The 17,706-nt window shown below is 47.8% G+C and overlaps 1 protein-coding gene across 20 annotated transcripts in view; it reads right to left on the reverse strand.

The window, feature by feature from the left end:
• Positions 1–17,706, reverse strand: part of RERE (arginine-glutamic acid dipeptide repeats) — a 358,060-nt gene that overhangs the window by 136,320 nt on the left and 204,034 nt on the right. For all 20 annotated transcript variants that reach the window (XM_082229762.1, XM_082229757.1, XM_082229756.1 and 17 more), the window contains one exon: positions 616–664. In XM_082229762.1, the coding sequence (XP_082085888.1) occupies positions 616–664 (49 nt within the window). The remainder of the gene's footprint in view (positions 1–615; positions 665–17,706) is intronic.

Below are 17,706 nucleotides of genomic sequence, written 5' to 3' on the forward strand. Positions count from 1 at the left end.
TGGAAATAATACCTCTCTGAGAGCTACTGTTCCTATGGTTCACTGGGTGGGGTGGACTGATGAGCAGATGTGAGCCTAGTGAATTCATAGCAGAGGTGACATTTGAGCCAGGGGCCTCCGGGTCCAGAACTCATTCTCTTAGTCACACACGGGCCTGTCAGTGACTGAGCGGCTGCTTTCAACACAAGTGAGGGAAGACCCTTCCCCTCCTAAGACCACTCTGTGCTTTCTAGTGGGCTCAAGGCACAGGCAGCTAGGATGAGTAATAGCTCTTACAGTGTTCACTGCCTTGATAGAGTGTTTGTGGGTGCGGATGATATAGAAATATTTTCAAATAAATAAATGTTTGTGGGCCAATGGTCACTACTGGTCTGTATGGGCAGAAGGGTTGTAGACCCTTAACTGATGCAGTGTCACAGAACGCCTGGGCGGCCCTGGATCAAGATGCACTTCGAACACAAAGATCTGTGAGCATCCTGACGTGACGTCAACCTCCCTCTTCAACCGCAGCACGCTTAGGGGGACATGGATGACACCTTGAGAGTTGCAGATCACAGGTGGCCAGAAAGAGACAGTTCAGTCACTTGATGTTCCCATTATGTAAGGAAGTCTTACCTGATGACTAGGCCCAACCCGGATTTCACCCTGTGTGCTGTTCAACCGCCTGCAATGGAAAGATACAGAACCACCAGTGAGTAAGGGGAACCAAGTGGTGCAACACACACCCTCCCTGTACTGGGTGAGCATGTACAGCCACTGCTTTGAGAGCACAACTGGGAATAAAACCACAGAATGTCTGGTTAGTCTTTAATGCCATTTCAAAACTGTGCAGGGAAAAATCCCTCCAGCAAGACTCCAGAGCAATCTTTGCTATTTGGACTATAACTCCCATCATCCCAGACCAGAATGGGTGGGGTGGGGAGAAGAGCTTTAAGGTCAGGACATCTGGAGGGCAGCAGGTTCGTAAAGTCAGCTCTGGGGGCTATTTTCCCCATGTGCTAAGAATGGAATTTTAAGATGGAAACTTGGTGCACCCCAAAAAAAACAACAATGTTAAAACCAAGTCATTTGATCAGCAACAGCATGGGAAGCAACCCTTTGCAAAATGTGAAGAATGACACACGGTGACATGGTGCCTCAGCTGCTCCCTGTTCAGCCTTCGCCTAATGGGAAAAGCCTTTTAAAAAGAAACCGAGGCTGTGTCTGCTTACAGCTTGCATGAATCAAGAACCTTCCCCAGCACCACACACACACGCACACACACACCAATCCTGGTTGCGTTGTTCATTTCAGAAAGACACCCTAGGGTGAAGCCGGAGAATGTGCGTGCCCAATCTGAAATGTCAGTGCCCAAAAAGCACGGGGGCGGAAATTGTGGTGGCAAAAGGGATCTGATTCCGCCCCCACCTTTGTTTGTTCAATGTTTCATCCAAAGGACGTCTCCAGCAAGAGGCTGCCATCTAGCTGCATGCAGAGAATGCCACTCTATTTTAACTCCAATTCTGGCCTCCAGCAGCAGCAGTTCTTAGCCCATTGGGCCCTCCTGGCTCCTTTGCTCAGCATGGGACTCACCACTAACATCTAAGAGGCACACCTAGGAAAGCCTTGGGCTAAAGATTTCTTGGACACCTTAACTTGCAAGACTAGGTATTTTAGGGTTTTGCTCTCAGCTTTGGCACTGCGAGGCCTGCTGCTTCTTTCTTTTCTTTTCTTTTCTTTTCTTTTCTTTTCTTTTCTTTTCTTTTTTAACTCTGTGGCCCTGAAATAAATTTCCTGAGGGTTGGACCTTTGCTAACTAAGCTTAGTGCTAAGCTGTCAACCTTTATTTTGGGAAAAATGCCAACAGCGTGGGTGCCAGCTACAAACATTTATACTCTTATGGTTGGGAGGCAGCATCTTTGGCAGTAAGTGTTTTCCTTTACATTTTCCTTTCCAAAAGAAGTACAATAACATTTCTTTTTTAATTAAATGAAAGCTAAGGTTTTATTTGGGACGCGGGTGGTGCTGTGGGTTAAACCACAGAGCCTAGGACTTGTCGATCAGAAGGTTGGTGGTTCGAATCCCTGCGACGGGGTGAGCTCCCGTTGCTCGGTCCCTGCTCCTGCCAACCTAGCAGTTCAAAAGCACATCAAAGTGCAAGTAGATAAATAGGTACCACTCCGGCGGGAAGGTAAACGGCGTTTCCGTGCGCTGCTCTGATTCACCAGAAGCGGCTTAGTCATGCTGGCCACATGACCCGGAAGCTGTACGCAGGCTCCCTCGGCCAATAAAGCGAGATGAGCGCCGCAACCCCAGAGTCAGCCACAACTGGACCTAATGGTCAGGGGTCCCTTTACCTTTTAAGGTTTTATTTACTTAGCATGAATTTATCCCACACTTTTTCTCCAAAGCTCAGAATAGCATGCAACAACCCAGTAAGTCAACAGAAAACCATGGAACGGACTCAAGCCATACGTTGTGGCTGAGTACTGATTTGAACACAGGTCTCCCTGCCACCCATCTGGCACATCATCTGTAACACCAGCTCTGGGTCAAAGGAGGTTTTAAAGAAAGCATTTTCCACACCTCAATGCTTACATGCATTGCTACTTATGCCAAGAAGGTTTGCTTCCCCCAGAAGACTTGAGGCCCAATATGAAAGGTCAGCAACTTGCAGGTTTATTACAGCTACTTCTAGGTAGGTTGGGGTGGAAAGCTATTTCTCAGGGGCCCACAAATAATTGTTACTGATCTCTGAGCAGCCTGCTTCCATCTGCTTATTTTAAGAATCTTGTAACATTAAGAATCTGCTGCCCAAGTTTGCTTGTTTTCCTCTACTCCCCCCCAAATCCTTTTTTCCTTTTGTATCATGTCTTTTTACACTGCAAAGCCTGAGAGCAGGAACCACGTTGCTTTCAGCTGATATGTCAGTCGCTCTGAGGACCTCTCCAGCTGAGGAAAATAATCGCTTTCAATCAATGCTTTGCTGATCGATTAGCCATGAACCAACATTCCCTAAAACAGGTCCCTGGAATCAGCTGTGCGGAAACTTATAGTCAAGAGCAGAGGTAGGCAACCTAAGGCCTGTGGGCCGGATGTGGCCCAATCACCTTCTCAATCCAGTCCACAGACAGTCCAGGAATCAGTATGTTTTTACGTGAGTAGAATGTGTTCTTTTATTTAAAATGCATCTCTGGGTTATTTGTGGGGCCTGCCTGGTGTTTTTACATGCGTAGAATGTGCACTTTTATTTAAAATGCATCTCCGGGTTATATGTGGGGCATAGGAATTCGTTCATTCCCCCCCCCCCAAAAAAAAATATAGTCCAGCCCACCACATGGTCTGAGGGATGGTGGACTGGCCCACAGCTGAAAAAGGTTGCAGACCCCTGGCCAAGAGCAGGTTACCTGAGAGACAGCTTTGTCCCTTATACACCCAGTAGGGCACTGTGGTCAAGCTTCTCCTGTGAGTTCCAAAGGTCTCAAAAGCCTGCTCTGCAGTAACTCAGAGTAGGGCTTTTAGTGTGGCTGCCCTGTTCTGTGGAACAGCATCTCCGTCGAGATATTTTCCAGAACAACTGGAGGCATTTTTGTCCTAGGAGGCTTCCCCAGCTGAATGAACAGGTCTCTGCCATGGGTGTCTCCTTTTATTTGTTTTTAATTAACTTGCTATTATGTTCTCTCCTGTTTTTAACTTTTTAAAGCTTTTTATTATTATTTTGCATACATTGCCTTAATACATATATGTAGAAGGTGATGTAGGAGAAGGAGATGACATTCAGGCAGGTGAATAAAAGTTAGCAACCTACAAAAGAAAAGAAAGATCCTCTAGATTGCTGTGGGCTGCCAGTGGAGGAGCAGAGTGCTTGGGTTTGATGCTGGGAAAGATGGAGCGCTCTGTCCTACCTGCAACATCACCTTTATTCGCCTACATGCAATTCCCGATTGCCAGTGGCCACAAGGCTAGTGGTTAAATACCAGCCTGTAGAAACCCTAGCCAACCATACATAATCATATGCACTTTGAAGGTCAACCTGAATTTATCTGACCTAATTTTCCTCTTAAGGACGTGTGTGCATGTTACAACATACCTAGATGCTCACTGCATACATAGAATCTATTTCAAACCAGTAACATCCTGCAGCTGGAATATGTCACTGTATTGTCTTCTCCCTCTATGGAATTCACAGTGAGACAAGGAAAGATGAAGCGCACTTTTATTATGTAAAGGGAGGGGAAATGCATGAATAGGAATCAATGCTCGCCGAGTTGCAAAATACAGGCGGCTCTGTGTAATCTTTTCTGCAATCCCAGCTCTTTTTATTCCCACAGTTGGGTTTATAGTGAGAAAAACAAGCCGCTAAACCCATCCTTTTATTCCAACACCTTTCTGTACAATGGCTCCCTGCCCAGAAAGAGGTATAGCAAAAAAGACGCTGTGTGGTCTTCATAAGAACACTCTGAACAGAAAGAGGCAGGCAGGCAGGCAGCCGGGGCTGCGTTCTGGCCCCCAGGCTCAGCAGATTCAGACAGAAGCTCTGCTGCTGCTCAACTCTTTTCAAAAGATGCAACCAAACCCCTACCACAGGGTTGATATTGACACACAAGCACCCCAGGTCGATGGGACTGCACGTGGGGTGAAAAAAGACCTAGGGGTTGAAAGGGCGTTTAAAAAAAAGTCTGAGGTGGAAAAGACGTTTACAAGGTATGCCGCAAATATTTTTTTGGAATTACAAAACAATAAGTCTCGGAAATAAAAAGTGTGGGCATGTACAGAGTGCACCTCCCTTGCCAATGAGGAGCCTTTGTAGTTAATAAGATGATTCCATGATACAAGAGTATCCTCTCCCGCACTTTTTATGCTTTACAATTCCTAGCAATGGCAGCTGATTGGTGATGATTAAATGCTGACATATATTTTGATATTCCTTGACTTGATTTCATTTATACACCTAAGAATTTGGGCTGGGGCCTTGACAACTTATGAGGGGGGTATCAATGAACTCAGAAGTTTGAGAAACCCTGCCCTGGTATAAGAGGCTATATCCCAGCACACAGACGGTTCCTGCATATTTCTGGAGCAAACCCTCCACATACACAAGAAGACTCTATAGCAAGGCAGTCCAACTTCTCATACTAAGTGAGCCGCACATTGCCTTGTTGCATGTGTGCAAGGGGTGGGGCAGGGTGTGGGCGTCAAAAGTTGCCGCATGCGGTCGTGGGGCAGCGTGTTGGACCACCCTGTCCTAAAGGGTATTTCTGTGTGTTGAGCAGCCCATCCTTGTGGCTCCCCAAGAGGGAAGGTTATAAATGACAGACAGGGGCTTTTCAGTGTGGATGAGGAGAGACTGAGGTGGGGATGGGGGACACATGATGGAGAGAGGTGGGAAACCTATGGCCCTAAAAAGATATTACAGGACTACAACTCCCATCATCCCTGACGCCCAGGGCTAATGGGAGCGGGAATCCAACAAACACCTGGGGAGGGCATGCACCCAGGCATCACATCCCTGGGGTAAAGACTTAAGATCCAGGACAGGCTTAAAAGATTGCACTTCCTCTTGGAGTGCATAGCTAATTGATGGCATTCTATGCTGTGAGATCTAGCAACGGGCTGCAGGCTTGGCCAGCTTTAAATAGGATTGAAGACAAATTCACAGAAGTCAAGTCAAGCAGTGCTTCCTGGTTCTGCATGCTGCTGAATGCAAATTGCTGGGAAGCAACTGTGCAAGAGAGCTCTTGCCTTCATAGCCTGGGCTGAGGGTTTGCCAGAGGCATCTTGGGTAGACCACTGCGAGGAGCAAGCGACTAGACCAGATGGACCTTTGGTCTGATGCAGCCCATGCATGGCCAGATGCATAAATTCCATCATCACAGAGCCATCATTCTATGCGAATCTGTTGCCCTCAGGATCTTTTCCTGGATTCCAACTCCCACCAGCCTGTGCTGGGCTAGGGGCTGATGGGAGTTCCAGTCCTAAACATCTGGAGGACACCAGGGCTGGCAAAGGCTGGAACACTTATTAGGATAGCTTCAGTGGATCAGCATCTCCACCCGCTTTTCTCAAGGTTTTCAAAGGCTGCATCATCCCCTGCTTGGCTACTGTGGAGTGGTCCTCGTTCCATATACTGCTTCTCTGGACAAGCAGATTGTCACTTTGCAGAGGTTTTTATTTTACTATCTATAGGCACACACATACAAGCATCGAGAAGGAGCAGGAAGATCAGCTAACTGCCAGAGGCATTTTTTAAAAAAAACCCAAAACACCACACATCTCAACCTACAAATCTCCAACACTGCTGCCTCCAGATATTGCCTGGATCACTTCGGATTTTGCCCTCCTTTACTCTGCACATCCCTCCCTCCTAGCTCTGTTTAAATATGAGAAAAGGAAGGATGCAGTTAAGAAGCATAGGGTTTTTTTATCGAGGGAAGCATCTGGGGTACTGAAAACTTTGAAAGAAGTATGCATTTACCCTTGCGCACACACACACAAGGATAAAAAGACACAGTTGATTAAAAAAAAATTAGGTTAAGGTCAATGAGTAAATGAAACAATAATGGGGGGGGGGAGTGTTGGGCTGTTTATTCCATGAGATTGGGGATGGGGGTGGGGAAGGGATAAGGTTGGAAGCGGGTAAGGAGGGGGTGAGGATGATGAGAGGAGCAAAGGAGCCAGCGCAGTGTATGAAATCTGACACCAAAGGAAAGCAATGTAACAAAAGTGGTATCCATAGCAACAACAACTTAATATTTCAGTCCCTCTTCAGCTGCAGCGGATTAAATATAATGACAAGATGTTCCCCCTTTGAAAAGTAACCTGTTGCCATGGAAACGCTGTAGTCTCTTGAATAAACAGGGACTGGACAGAAAGGAACTGGAGGCCTGCAAATGAATATCAAAAAGGAAGGGACTCTTCCCCCCACCGCCACCCACACCCACCCCACCCCATCCCAGGGTGCACTGGAGCCCTCTAATCCTCAGGCAGATAAGTGGGGGGTGGGGGGTGTTGGCTACGAGACAAGAGAACTGCCCTTTCTGGCTTCAAAGCAAGGTGGGAATCAACGTGGGGGTCCCAGCAAGTGGGAGAAATAAGAAAGTAAGACTGATAGGAGGGCTGGACAATTAGCTTATATTTCCCTTGCAGGAGCTCAAATAGGAGCATAGGAAGCTGCCCTATACTGAGTAAGACCAATGTTCCATTTAGCTCAGCATTGTCTACACTGGCTGGCAGCAGCTCTCTGGGGTTCCAGGCAGAGCTCTTCCCCAGCCTAAAATGGAGATGTTGGGGACTGGACCTTCTGCATGCAAAGCAGTTGCTCTGCCACTGAGCTACAGCACGTCCTCCAGATCCCCACCTTGTATGGGGACATTGGGACAGGCACCCAACACATTAGTAAAAGGGGCAACTTCAAGCACAGTATGTTTTAAAGGAGAAAGAAAAGAGTCTCCTGCACCTCTGACTTTGGCAATCCTATCCACTAAATCCCACCACCACCTGAATAATGTACAGAGTTCCTAAAACCCTTCCCAGTTTGTAGAGCTTTGGCAAAACCTTTATGCGGTTTCATGACCATGGAGCAGCTTGCTCCTGTGTGCTGCTGGAGACTGACTCATCTTCACCGTCATGAGCAAGTGATCGCCTCCAGCCTACTCAACAAGGCTGGCAAATGGATAAAACTCTTTGTGTAACAGAAGCTACAGAAATAACCAAAGGGCTCCCCCAAAAGCCTTGGGACTAAGCCGTTAGGCTCAGCTGGTCGATGTTAGAGCACATGCTCTATGTATGGAGGGTTTCTGGGTTCTGTCCATGGCATCTCCTGCTCAAGCAGAGCTATGGAGGCCTCAACCTGCCTGTGGTTCCTGGAACAGATGGACTAAAAGGTGGGCTCAGTACAAGGCAGCTGCCCCAAGCTCATGTCTTCCAGACATTCTGTACAACACCACCCACGCAGGCTGGAGCTGATAGGAGTTGTAGACCAAATACATAGGACACATTCACACCGTACATTTTTAAGCACTGTGATATCACTTTAAGCAGTCTTGGTTTCCCACAAAGAACGATCTGCAGTTTGTCAAGGGTGCTGAGAATTGTTCGGAGACCACTGTTCCCCTCTCGCAGCGGTTTAACCATCAATCCCTTTCCCAGGGAACTCTGGGAATTATAGCTCTGGAAGAGGAATAGGGGTCTCCTGACAACTCTCAGCAACCTTAACAAACTACAGCTCCCAGGAGACAGCTTTGGGGGAAGCCATGCCTGCTTGAAGTGTTATCATAGTGCTTTGAATGTAGGGTGTGAATGCGATCAAGTTGTGGAAACCTGCCTGAATTGTCTTCCTCCTCTCCTTAATTCTTTCACACTTCCTACTGTGGATATTGCTAAATGGATTTCACTTTCAAAGATCAGCACCAAATTCTGTATGTGCATTTGTTTTGTTTTTAAAGCTAAATGTCACCTTCATAGCAACTTTGGGATGTAGGCTCTTTGGATATTGCTCTTGGCGCTGAAGGCTTGGAAGGATAGGAACATAAGTTATACTCATACTTCCATTTCACAGATTGAGATGGCGGGGGGGGGCAACTTGTGAAAGGGCATCCTGGTCGAGGACCAAAGCCCATGTCTCTCTGATGCAGCCTGCATTTCCTGTCTCTTGGATGCATCACAACTATTTTCTTATTTAAATGCAAAAATACCCACCACCCTTCCTTCACAATTTAGACAGCGAGCAACTGCCTCAAGGGTGTGGGGTGATATGGGGAGGAATGAGTGAAGCCATCAGCATTGCTCCTTTCTATGCTCCTATCTCTACCCCTTTCTATGTTCACATAACTTTCTTTCATTTGGGTTTTTGTTTGGTTTAGCATAAGGTGCTTAATCCTATTCCCTTAGCTTCTTGTTCTTTTTAACCTGCAATGGCCTCCAATAACTTCCCATTTTACAGATGGCAGAACAGAGGCTGAGAACGAGTAACAGGCTCAGAGGAATGCCTGTATGCACAAAACTGAGCATTTGAAATATTACTATGGAATCAGGGCCAAAAATGCTTTCTATCTGTCCACATTTCAGCCCAACGGCTCAACTGTTCTAATAACTGGCCTACTGCCATTTATAGACTCCATTACATTGGGCCTTTCAAATATCCCTTTTTTGCTTCCTGGCACTGAATTGGAACTGATGTATGCAGCATTTGATTCTTCCAAGTAGATATGAAGCATAAATAGACACAACAGTTTAAAAGGATCCTGACCCAAATCTTGTCTTAGAATATGCTGGTGTGGTATAGAGGTTAAAGAGTCAAAACTAGGACCAGGAAGAAGTCAGTTCAAATCCCTGATCAGCTATGAAGCTTAATGGCTTACTTTGGGCAAGTCACTATCTCTCAGCCTCACAAGGTGAAGATAAAACAGAAGAGGATAACTGTGTGAGCCCTCCTTGCCTTGGCTACAGCTTGTGGTTAACCTTCTATTTGGGGAAAGGTTGTATCTCATTGGCAGAATATCTTGCTTTGAGAGCAGAAGGTCCCATGTTCAATCCCTAGCATTTCCAGGTGGAGATGGGAGAGACTTCTGGCTGAAAGGATGTAGAGTCGCTGCCTGTCAGTGTACTACTGAGCTGGACAGACCAACGGCCTCAGTATGAGGCAGTTCTCTATGTCACTAAGAGAGAGTTAAATCGCAAGCCTGGGTTCAAGTGTTACACTAAGCCAGGCCATGGTTTAGCTTGGCACGGAGGCAAAATGATCAGGAAGAAGGGGAGTGGCTGCACTAAGCCATGGTTTGGCACTAAGCATTGGTTGGCTTAACGTGCCATACAAACCAAAGCAATAAGATGTTAACGTAGCAAGAAGGCAACAACTACCCAACAACAGCATGTCAAATAATCCATGTGAAGTTTTTAAAATAACTCAAGGAACCTCTCCATTTTAGGATCCTAGCTTGCTCTTGTTTCTTATATGCATTGACTAGAGTGCTATACCCAAAGGAGACAAATACAAAGTATACTAGTTGTAAAACTGAAATTTAATTATTTTCTACCTATGTCATAATTACAAAGTTATAAACATTCCACATGCTTCCATGGACCGGAAACACTATCTCTCTTCTACACGCATCTTCCTTTACTTGTACAACTTGTATCCAATGTTAAATGTTATGAAGGAGCAGAGCCACTGAATAATAATAATAATAATAATTTTTATTTATATCCCGCCCTCCCCAGCCGAAGCCGGGCTCAGGGCGGCTAACAACAATAAAAATAGTTCAACATTCTAAAACATTCATTATAAAATTAATTAAATCAAATTAAAATCAAATTAATGGCAACCATCAAGCAAATTTTTGTGCAGATTGCCAGAGGAGGGGGTCAGGCTGCGCCCTGACAAAAGGCCTGGTGGAACAGCTCTGTCTTGCAGGCCCTGCGGAAGGATGCTAGGTCCTGCAGGGCTCTAGTCTCTTGTGACAGAGCGTTCCACCAGATTGGAGCCGCGGCCGAGAAGGCCCTGGCTCTAGTTGAGGCCAGCCTAACCTCTCTGAGGCCTGGGATCTTTAGGGTGTTTTTATTTGCAGACCGTAAATTTCTCTGTGGGACATACCAGGAGAGGCGGTCCCGTAGGTACGAGGGTCCTAGGCCGTATAGGGCTTTAAAGGTTAAAACCAGCACCTTAAACCTGATCCTGTACTCCACTGGGAGCCAGTGCAGCTGGTACAGCACCGGATGGATATGATCTCGCAGCGAAGACCCCGTAAGGAGTCTCGCCGCGGCATTCTGCACCCGCTGGAGTTTCTGGGTCAGTCTCAAGGGCAGCCCCACGTAGAGCGAGTTACAATAATCCAGTCTGGAGGTGACCGTCGCATGGATCACAGTGGCTAGGTCAGGGCGAGAGAGATAAGGAGCCAACTGCTTAGCCTGGCGGAGATGAAAAAATGCCGCCTTTGTTATAGCTGTAATCTGCGCCTCCATAGAGAGGGAGGTATCGAAGATTACACCCAAGCTCTTCACGGATGATGCTGGCACTAATTGCACCCCCGCAAGAGACGGGAGTTGCCCCCTCAATCCCATATCGCTCCGTCCCAGCCAGAGGACCTCTGTCTTCGAAGGATTTAACTTCAACCGGCTCCCACGTAACCATCCAGCCACAGCTTCCAGACATCTGGTCAGTGTATCTGGGGCCGAGTCAGGATGGCCATCCATCAACAGATAGAGTTGGGTGTCATCGGCATACTGATGGCAACCCAGCCCAAAACTCCGGACAAGCTGGGCGAGGGGGCGCATAAAGATGTTAAAAAGCATCGGGGAGAGAATCGCACCCTGAGGCACTCCACACACCAAGGAGTGGCGCGATGACAATTCCCCCCCAAGCGCCACCCTCTGTCCCCGACCGGAGAGAAACGAGCGCAGCCATTGAAGGACTGTGCCCTGGATCCCCACGTCGGCAAGGCGGCGGTCCAGGAGTTCGTGATCGACCATGTCAAAGGCTGCTGACAGGTCTAGAAGAATCAGCAGCCCCGACCCGCCTCGATCCAGCTGCCTGCGGAGATCATCTGTTAGGGCGACCAGAGCCGTCTCGGTCCCATGACCAGCGCGGAAGCCGGACTGGAATGGGTCGAGAGCAGATGTTTCATCCAGAAACCTACCAAGCTGTTCAGCAACCGCTCTCTCAATCACCTTACCCAGGAATGGAAGATTCGAAACCGGGCGGTAATTGGATAGATCTAAAGGATCTAATGATGTTTTCTTTAAGAGCGGACGCACCACTGCCTCCTTCAGTTCCCCTGGGAATATCCCAGTGCCAAGGGACAAATTGATGATATCACCCAGGGGGGCCCGCACCTCGTCTGGACACGCTCTAATCAGCCAGGACGGGCACGGGTCAAGAGGACAAGTGGTGGGCTTTCCAGCTTGGAGGAGTCTGTCCACATCAGCTGGGGATATCCGGTCAAAGTGGTCCAATACTGGACCCGAGGACAGTCGAGGGGCCTCCAGTTCCTTCATTGTATCCAAATTGGCAGGGAGGTCATGGCGGAGCAACAGGACCTTCTCCGCAAAAGAGCTCGCAAATGCCTCGCAGCTGTGTGCCGAATTGTTATTTAAATTTGGCTGTCCTTCGAGGGACGTTAAAGACCTAATTATACTAAATAATTGCGCCGGGCGAGAGCTAGCGGAGGCAATGGAGGCCGAGAAGTAGGACTTCTTAGCGGCCTTCACTGCCATCTCGTAGGTTTTCATAAAAACCCTATAAGATGTTCTTGAAGCTCCGTCACGGGCACCCCGCCATACTCGCTCTAGCCGTCTGAGGTCCCGCTTCATTTTCCGAAGCTCCTCGGTAAACCAGGGAGCCCGGTTTCTGCGGGGTCGCAGAGGGCGCCTAGGTGCGATCTCATCGATGGCTGCCAGGAGCTGGATATTCCAGCCCTCAACAAGCTCAGTCAATGAGTCGCCAGGGGGAGCAAGGTCCCGCAAGGCCTGACGGAATCTATCAGGGTCCATCAGCCTCCGCGGGCGAGCCCAAATTGGCTCGCCACCTAAGCAGGGTGGGGGTGGAAAATCAATCCTGGCTTTCAGTGCATAGTGATCAGACCATGGCACCTTCATCGAGGGAGACATGATCACATCTATACCGGCGCCAAAGATCAAATCCAGCGTGTGGCCTGCTTGATGTGTGGGGCCCGAAACAAACTGGGAGAGCCCTAGTGTCGCCATGGAAGACACCAGGTCCAGAGCCTGTGAGGAGGGAGTGGCATCGGCATGGATGTTAAAGTCCCCCAGTACCAATAGGTTGGGGAACTCCAAGGCCCAGCCGGCCACCGCCTCCAGCAGGCCTGACAGGGTGGCTGCTGGTGCGCTAGGTGGCCGGTACACCAGCCAGACAGCCAAGCTCTCCTCGGAGCCCCACACTAGGCCAACACATTCAATGCCGGGGATCGATGGCGATGGTAGAGCCCTGAAAGAACAGTCTTCTCGGATTAATAATGCCACCCCTCCCCCCCGGCCCACAGTCCGCGACTGGTGGAGGACGGAGAAACCCGGGGGCGCCATCTCTCGTAAGGTAACAGTTTCCCCTTCGCGCACCCAGGTCTCCGTCACACAAGCCAGGTCGACCCCCTGCGAGGTGAAGAAGTCTCGCAGGGTGGCGGTTTTTTTGCCTATAGACCTGGCATTGCACAACACCAGTGACGGAGGTGAGTAATCCTTGCTCACCCTACCTTCGTCCCTCGGGATGGGGCGCAGATTGGAAGGGGTACGAGCATATCCATATCTCGATCCCCTTCGCCTATGACATCTGCCCCCACCGCCATACCTCCCTCGCCCCACTACGGTAGCAATCCCAAGCCTCAAACCAACCTCCATTTACAGAATAGAAACGAGTCAAATCAAAAACAATTGTACCAACACAACAAATCCCCACCCCGCTCAATAGCCAACCCCAAACCAAAATAAAACAGAACAAAATAGAAATACATCAATAAAAACCACCGTTCATGGTGGTACAACAAAGTAAAAAGTAAAACCCCCTATAAAACATTTTAAAATATATAAAAACATTTTAAACATTTGCCACGGCAACACCAGTGTCCTTAAAACAGTAGCGGTGGCGAGTGTGGGCCCCGCCCCCTAGGCCTGAGAGGAGTGTGCCTACAGGAGGGAGCGGCCTTCCTCAACCCCCACGGTGAAGCCGCAGCAGTGGTGTCCCGGTGCCTCATGAGGCCTCTTAAGACAGGAGAGTCCTCCTGGGCAGCAGACGCAGCAGTCCCTGTGAGTCCTTCAGGCCCCGCCCTGGGCCAGATGGTGAGTGGCAGGGAGGAGCAGGGCCCTCAGACACCCACACAGGAGAGTCCTCCTGGGCAGCAGACGCAGCAGTCCCTGTGAGTCCTTCAGGCCCCGCCCTGGGCCAGATGGTGAGTGGCAGGGAGGAGCAGGGCCCTCAGACACCCACACAGGAGAGTCCTCCTGGGCAGCAGACGCAGCAGTCCTTATGAGGCCTCAGGCCCCGCCCTGGGCCAGGTGGTGAGTGGCAGAGAGGAGCAGGGCCCTCAGACACCCACACAGGAGAGTCCTCCTGGGCAGCAGACGCAGCAGTCCCTGTGAGTCCTTCAGGCCCCGCCCTGGGCCAGATGGTGAGTGGCAGGGAGGAGCAGGGCCCTCAGACACCCACACAGGAGAGTCCTCCTGGGCAGCAGACGCAGCAGTCCCTGTGAGTCCTTCAGGCCCCGCCCTGGGCCAGATGGTGAGTGGCAGGGAGGAGCAGGGCCCTCAGACACCCACACAGGAGAGTCCTCATTAATTAATTAATAAATTAATAAACACATCTAACATGAGTCCATTAATTTTAATGGGTCTACTCTAAATAAAACTTAGCTGAATATAAACTCTCCTATTAGTGGTCGTGCTATCATTCTTGGAAAACTTTGATAACAATTTGTTTTATCTTTTTTTTAAATGCCAAATGCTTGGACAATACGTTTTAAACTGTTGCCAAAAAAGCTAACAAAGCAGGCACCAAGAAAAACATGCCAGGAAGGCATTTGAAATTCTGGATGCTGCCACCACTCCAAAGGCCCTATCCAGAGGAGCCATGCCTCAAAGGGTGGGACACCTGGCTTAGAATTAGAAGGAACAGGAGACAATATTCCCTGAGTTGAGGCAGGGAAAATATTTATCAGCTTGTTAAAAAGGCTTGAGATTCTGAGGAACACCAGGTATAATGCTGAAGTATGTCAAAGGTTCACAAGGATGCAACATACACAAACATGACTGGTTTCACCTCCCACTCTGTGGCAATTGCAAATATGGCTTTATGTCAAAGGTTAATACAGTGGTGCCTCGCAAGACGAAATTAATCCGTTCCGCGAGTCTCTTCATCTTGCAGTTTTTTCGTCTTGCGAAGCACGACTATTAGCGGCTTAGCGGCTATTAGCGGCTATTAACGGCTTAGCGGCTTAAAGAAAAAGGAAACAAACTCGCAAGAACTTGCAAGACGTTTCGTCTTGCGAAGCAAGCCCATAGGGAAATTCGTCTTGCAGAACGACTCAAAAAACAGAAAACTCTTTCGTCTAGCGAGTTTTTCGTCTTGCGAGGCATTCGTCTTGCGGGGCACCACTGTATGTCCCACAACCACTGTTGTAGTTCTGGAGGAACCCTAAAGGTTCATACCAGAGGATGAGGTGATGGCCACTAATTGAAATGGGACTCTTAAATGGATGATACAATTGCACAGAGCAAGGTCAGCCAATGCAATGCCCTCCAGCTGTTGCTGGATTCAAACTCCCATCAGCCTCAGCCAGTGTGACCATGGTCAGGGATGATGGAAGCTACAGCAGCCGGAGGGCACCATGTTGGCGACTCCTGGCATAGAGGATAGACCCATTATTTACAAACATAATAGAATGAAAATAAAATGGCTGTGAGCCACAAAAGCTGAATGGAACTCTCATGGACAGAGACAGTCTACCTTTGAATACCAGGAGCTGACTGAGCTCAAACACAACAAGAGAGAGGAGGTGACTGTCATGCTGCGGATGTCCAAAACATGCTGGAATAGGTTGTTTCGGTCTAGTAACACAATAACCATGTTAACAGGAAAAATATGAATATTAAATGCTCCAAAATTAAATACTTTCACTCACGGTACTTCTGAAGCAAATCCAAATAACAACTGCAAAAAGCCTAAATTACATAAGAGAAACTATGTTGTATAAAACTAAGTCCCACTCAAAGAAGAACCAATGAAATGAATGGACATAACATAGTCATGTCCATTCATTCCCATGGGTCAACACTGGGTACAACCCACCAGCTATGAAAAATTCTAGTCCTCATGAATTTGGAACAAGCCTCCCCAATTGCCCTGTCTCCCCAGAGAAACAGCAACTGATCCAGTGCAATATTTGACTGATCTGGACCCACGTCTACCCTGAATCCATCTCAATCCTGGGAGAAAGCCAAGAATCACTCTGTGAAGATGCATGGTATGTTAAAGTCATCCCTAATTGGGCTTGAGCAATTTTAACCTCGCCACAAGGTTTGCCACAAGGAACATCCAGCATCACATTACCAGAGTAGGATAAAACCATCAGATATACAGCCACAAAAATGGCATTAGCAAACAAGTTTTTAAAAGTTTTAACAGCAGGGTTGGGGAGAAGCCTCAAGTTAATTTGAACTCATCAGGATACTGTGCAGACTTCTCTTTGAAAGTTTCTTGTGTCATTCTCCAAAACAAACAAACCAAGTCAAAGCTAAGAGAAAACACCATTAATATACCTGAACGTGATTTTAGAGATCAGCTAAAAACAAATAGCAAAGCTGCTGCACACACAGAAAAATTTACGGACATGCTGGCACACAGCAATTGGAAAATCAATGTATTGGAAAGAAACAGTGATCTGCCCCTGGATCACAGCGTACTGTCACATCAATTCATGCTGTACATCTGTGTTTGGTTCTAGAAGCTCAAAAAAGAAGAAGAAGAAAAAGGATGGTCATTGGGTTCACCCAAGCTATCCAACAGGCTAACTTTACCATTATGATCCCAACCATCACCAAATGTCAACAGGAGCACTTGCTCTGACCGAGGTTTAATGTGCAGATTGCAAAACTGGCATGCCACCTTTTTCTGTGGAATTCAAAATGGCACAAACAAGGTTCCTGCTCCCACCTAATTTCAACAAGGGTGCCTACAGATTATGCCCAGGCACCAAATCACTCCAACATTCTGCTTTCCTAATGCCAAAAATTGCCCACACAGAACAGGAATGGGTTTGAAAGCACGCAAATGACAGTGAGAAGGTGCAGTGTGACCTGATAGAATGAATCAGTGGAAGTACAATCTTAAGATTATGCTGCCATGGAGCCATATCGAAACACAACATGCACTGGGGGTAACAGGGGCATCGGAAAGTGGGAATTCTTAATATGATCTCCTGTAATAGTTGGCATGTGCCCTGCTAAACAAAATTCAATATTCTGAGCTAAGGAAAGCCAAATCAGTACCCCCATCAATGCTAAGCAGGTATTTGAGTACACTGCACACTTTATTCTGCTACTGTGGTTCAAAACTGTATTAAAATAATTTGCAGTATGTGGAATAAAGTGATGACAGAGGAGCACTGAGGCAAAGTAGGTGGGAATGCAGAGTTGCAACAGTACAGAGAGGTGTTGACTGGAGATGGTCAAGCAAGACACTGCTCAACCCAAGACCCAATTCCAGACAAGCTGAAGGTCCACTAGTTTTCCTTACCAACTTTCAGTGGGTGCTGCTCCTATACATATATTGCCATGGTAAGTTCTTGGGAGACCTACCAACTTGTATGGTTTTTCAGCGGCCAGGTCCCATACTCACCCAGAAAACATACAGTTCTGCCCATAACAGGCCAGGTCTGTCCCTTCAAAGAAGGCGCTCCTGACTAGAGAGCAGGAGGAAAATGAACAGCCATCAAAGCCAACTGTCAACTTCCCATTGAATCCTCCTGGCCTGCTCCCAACACATAAATTAGCAAAATTGCATACTTCACTGAGATCAGAGGAGGCCCTTGCCAAAGACCCACCAGAACATAAATCCTTAGTTGTAGTTATTCAATAGCAGACAGGACCCTTTTAACCCTTTAACATCACATGTACTGGACTTGCTTCAGCAACCTCTATGGCAATGCAGGGACGTGGCACAGATGCCTTTATTTACAATATTCATTTCAATGGGCCACTTTTCAGTTTGTGGCCTGCAGAGCCCCC

This window comes from Podarcis vaucheri (genome assembly GCF_965113315.1).
Source record: "Podarcis vaucheri genome assembly, chromosome: 7".
Taxonomy (NCBI): domain Eukaryota; kingdom Metazoa; phylum Chordata; class Lepidosauria; order Squamata; family Lacertidae; genus Podarcis; species Podarcis vaucheri.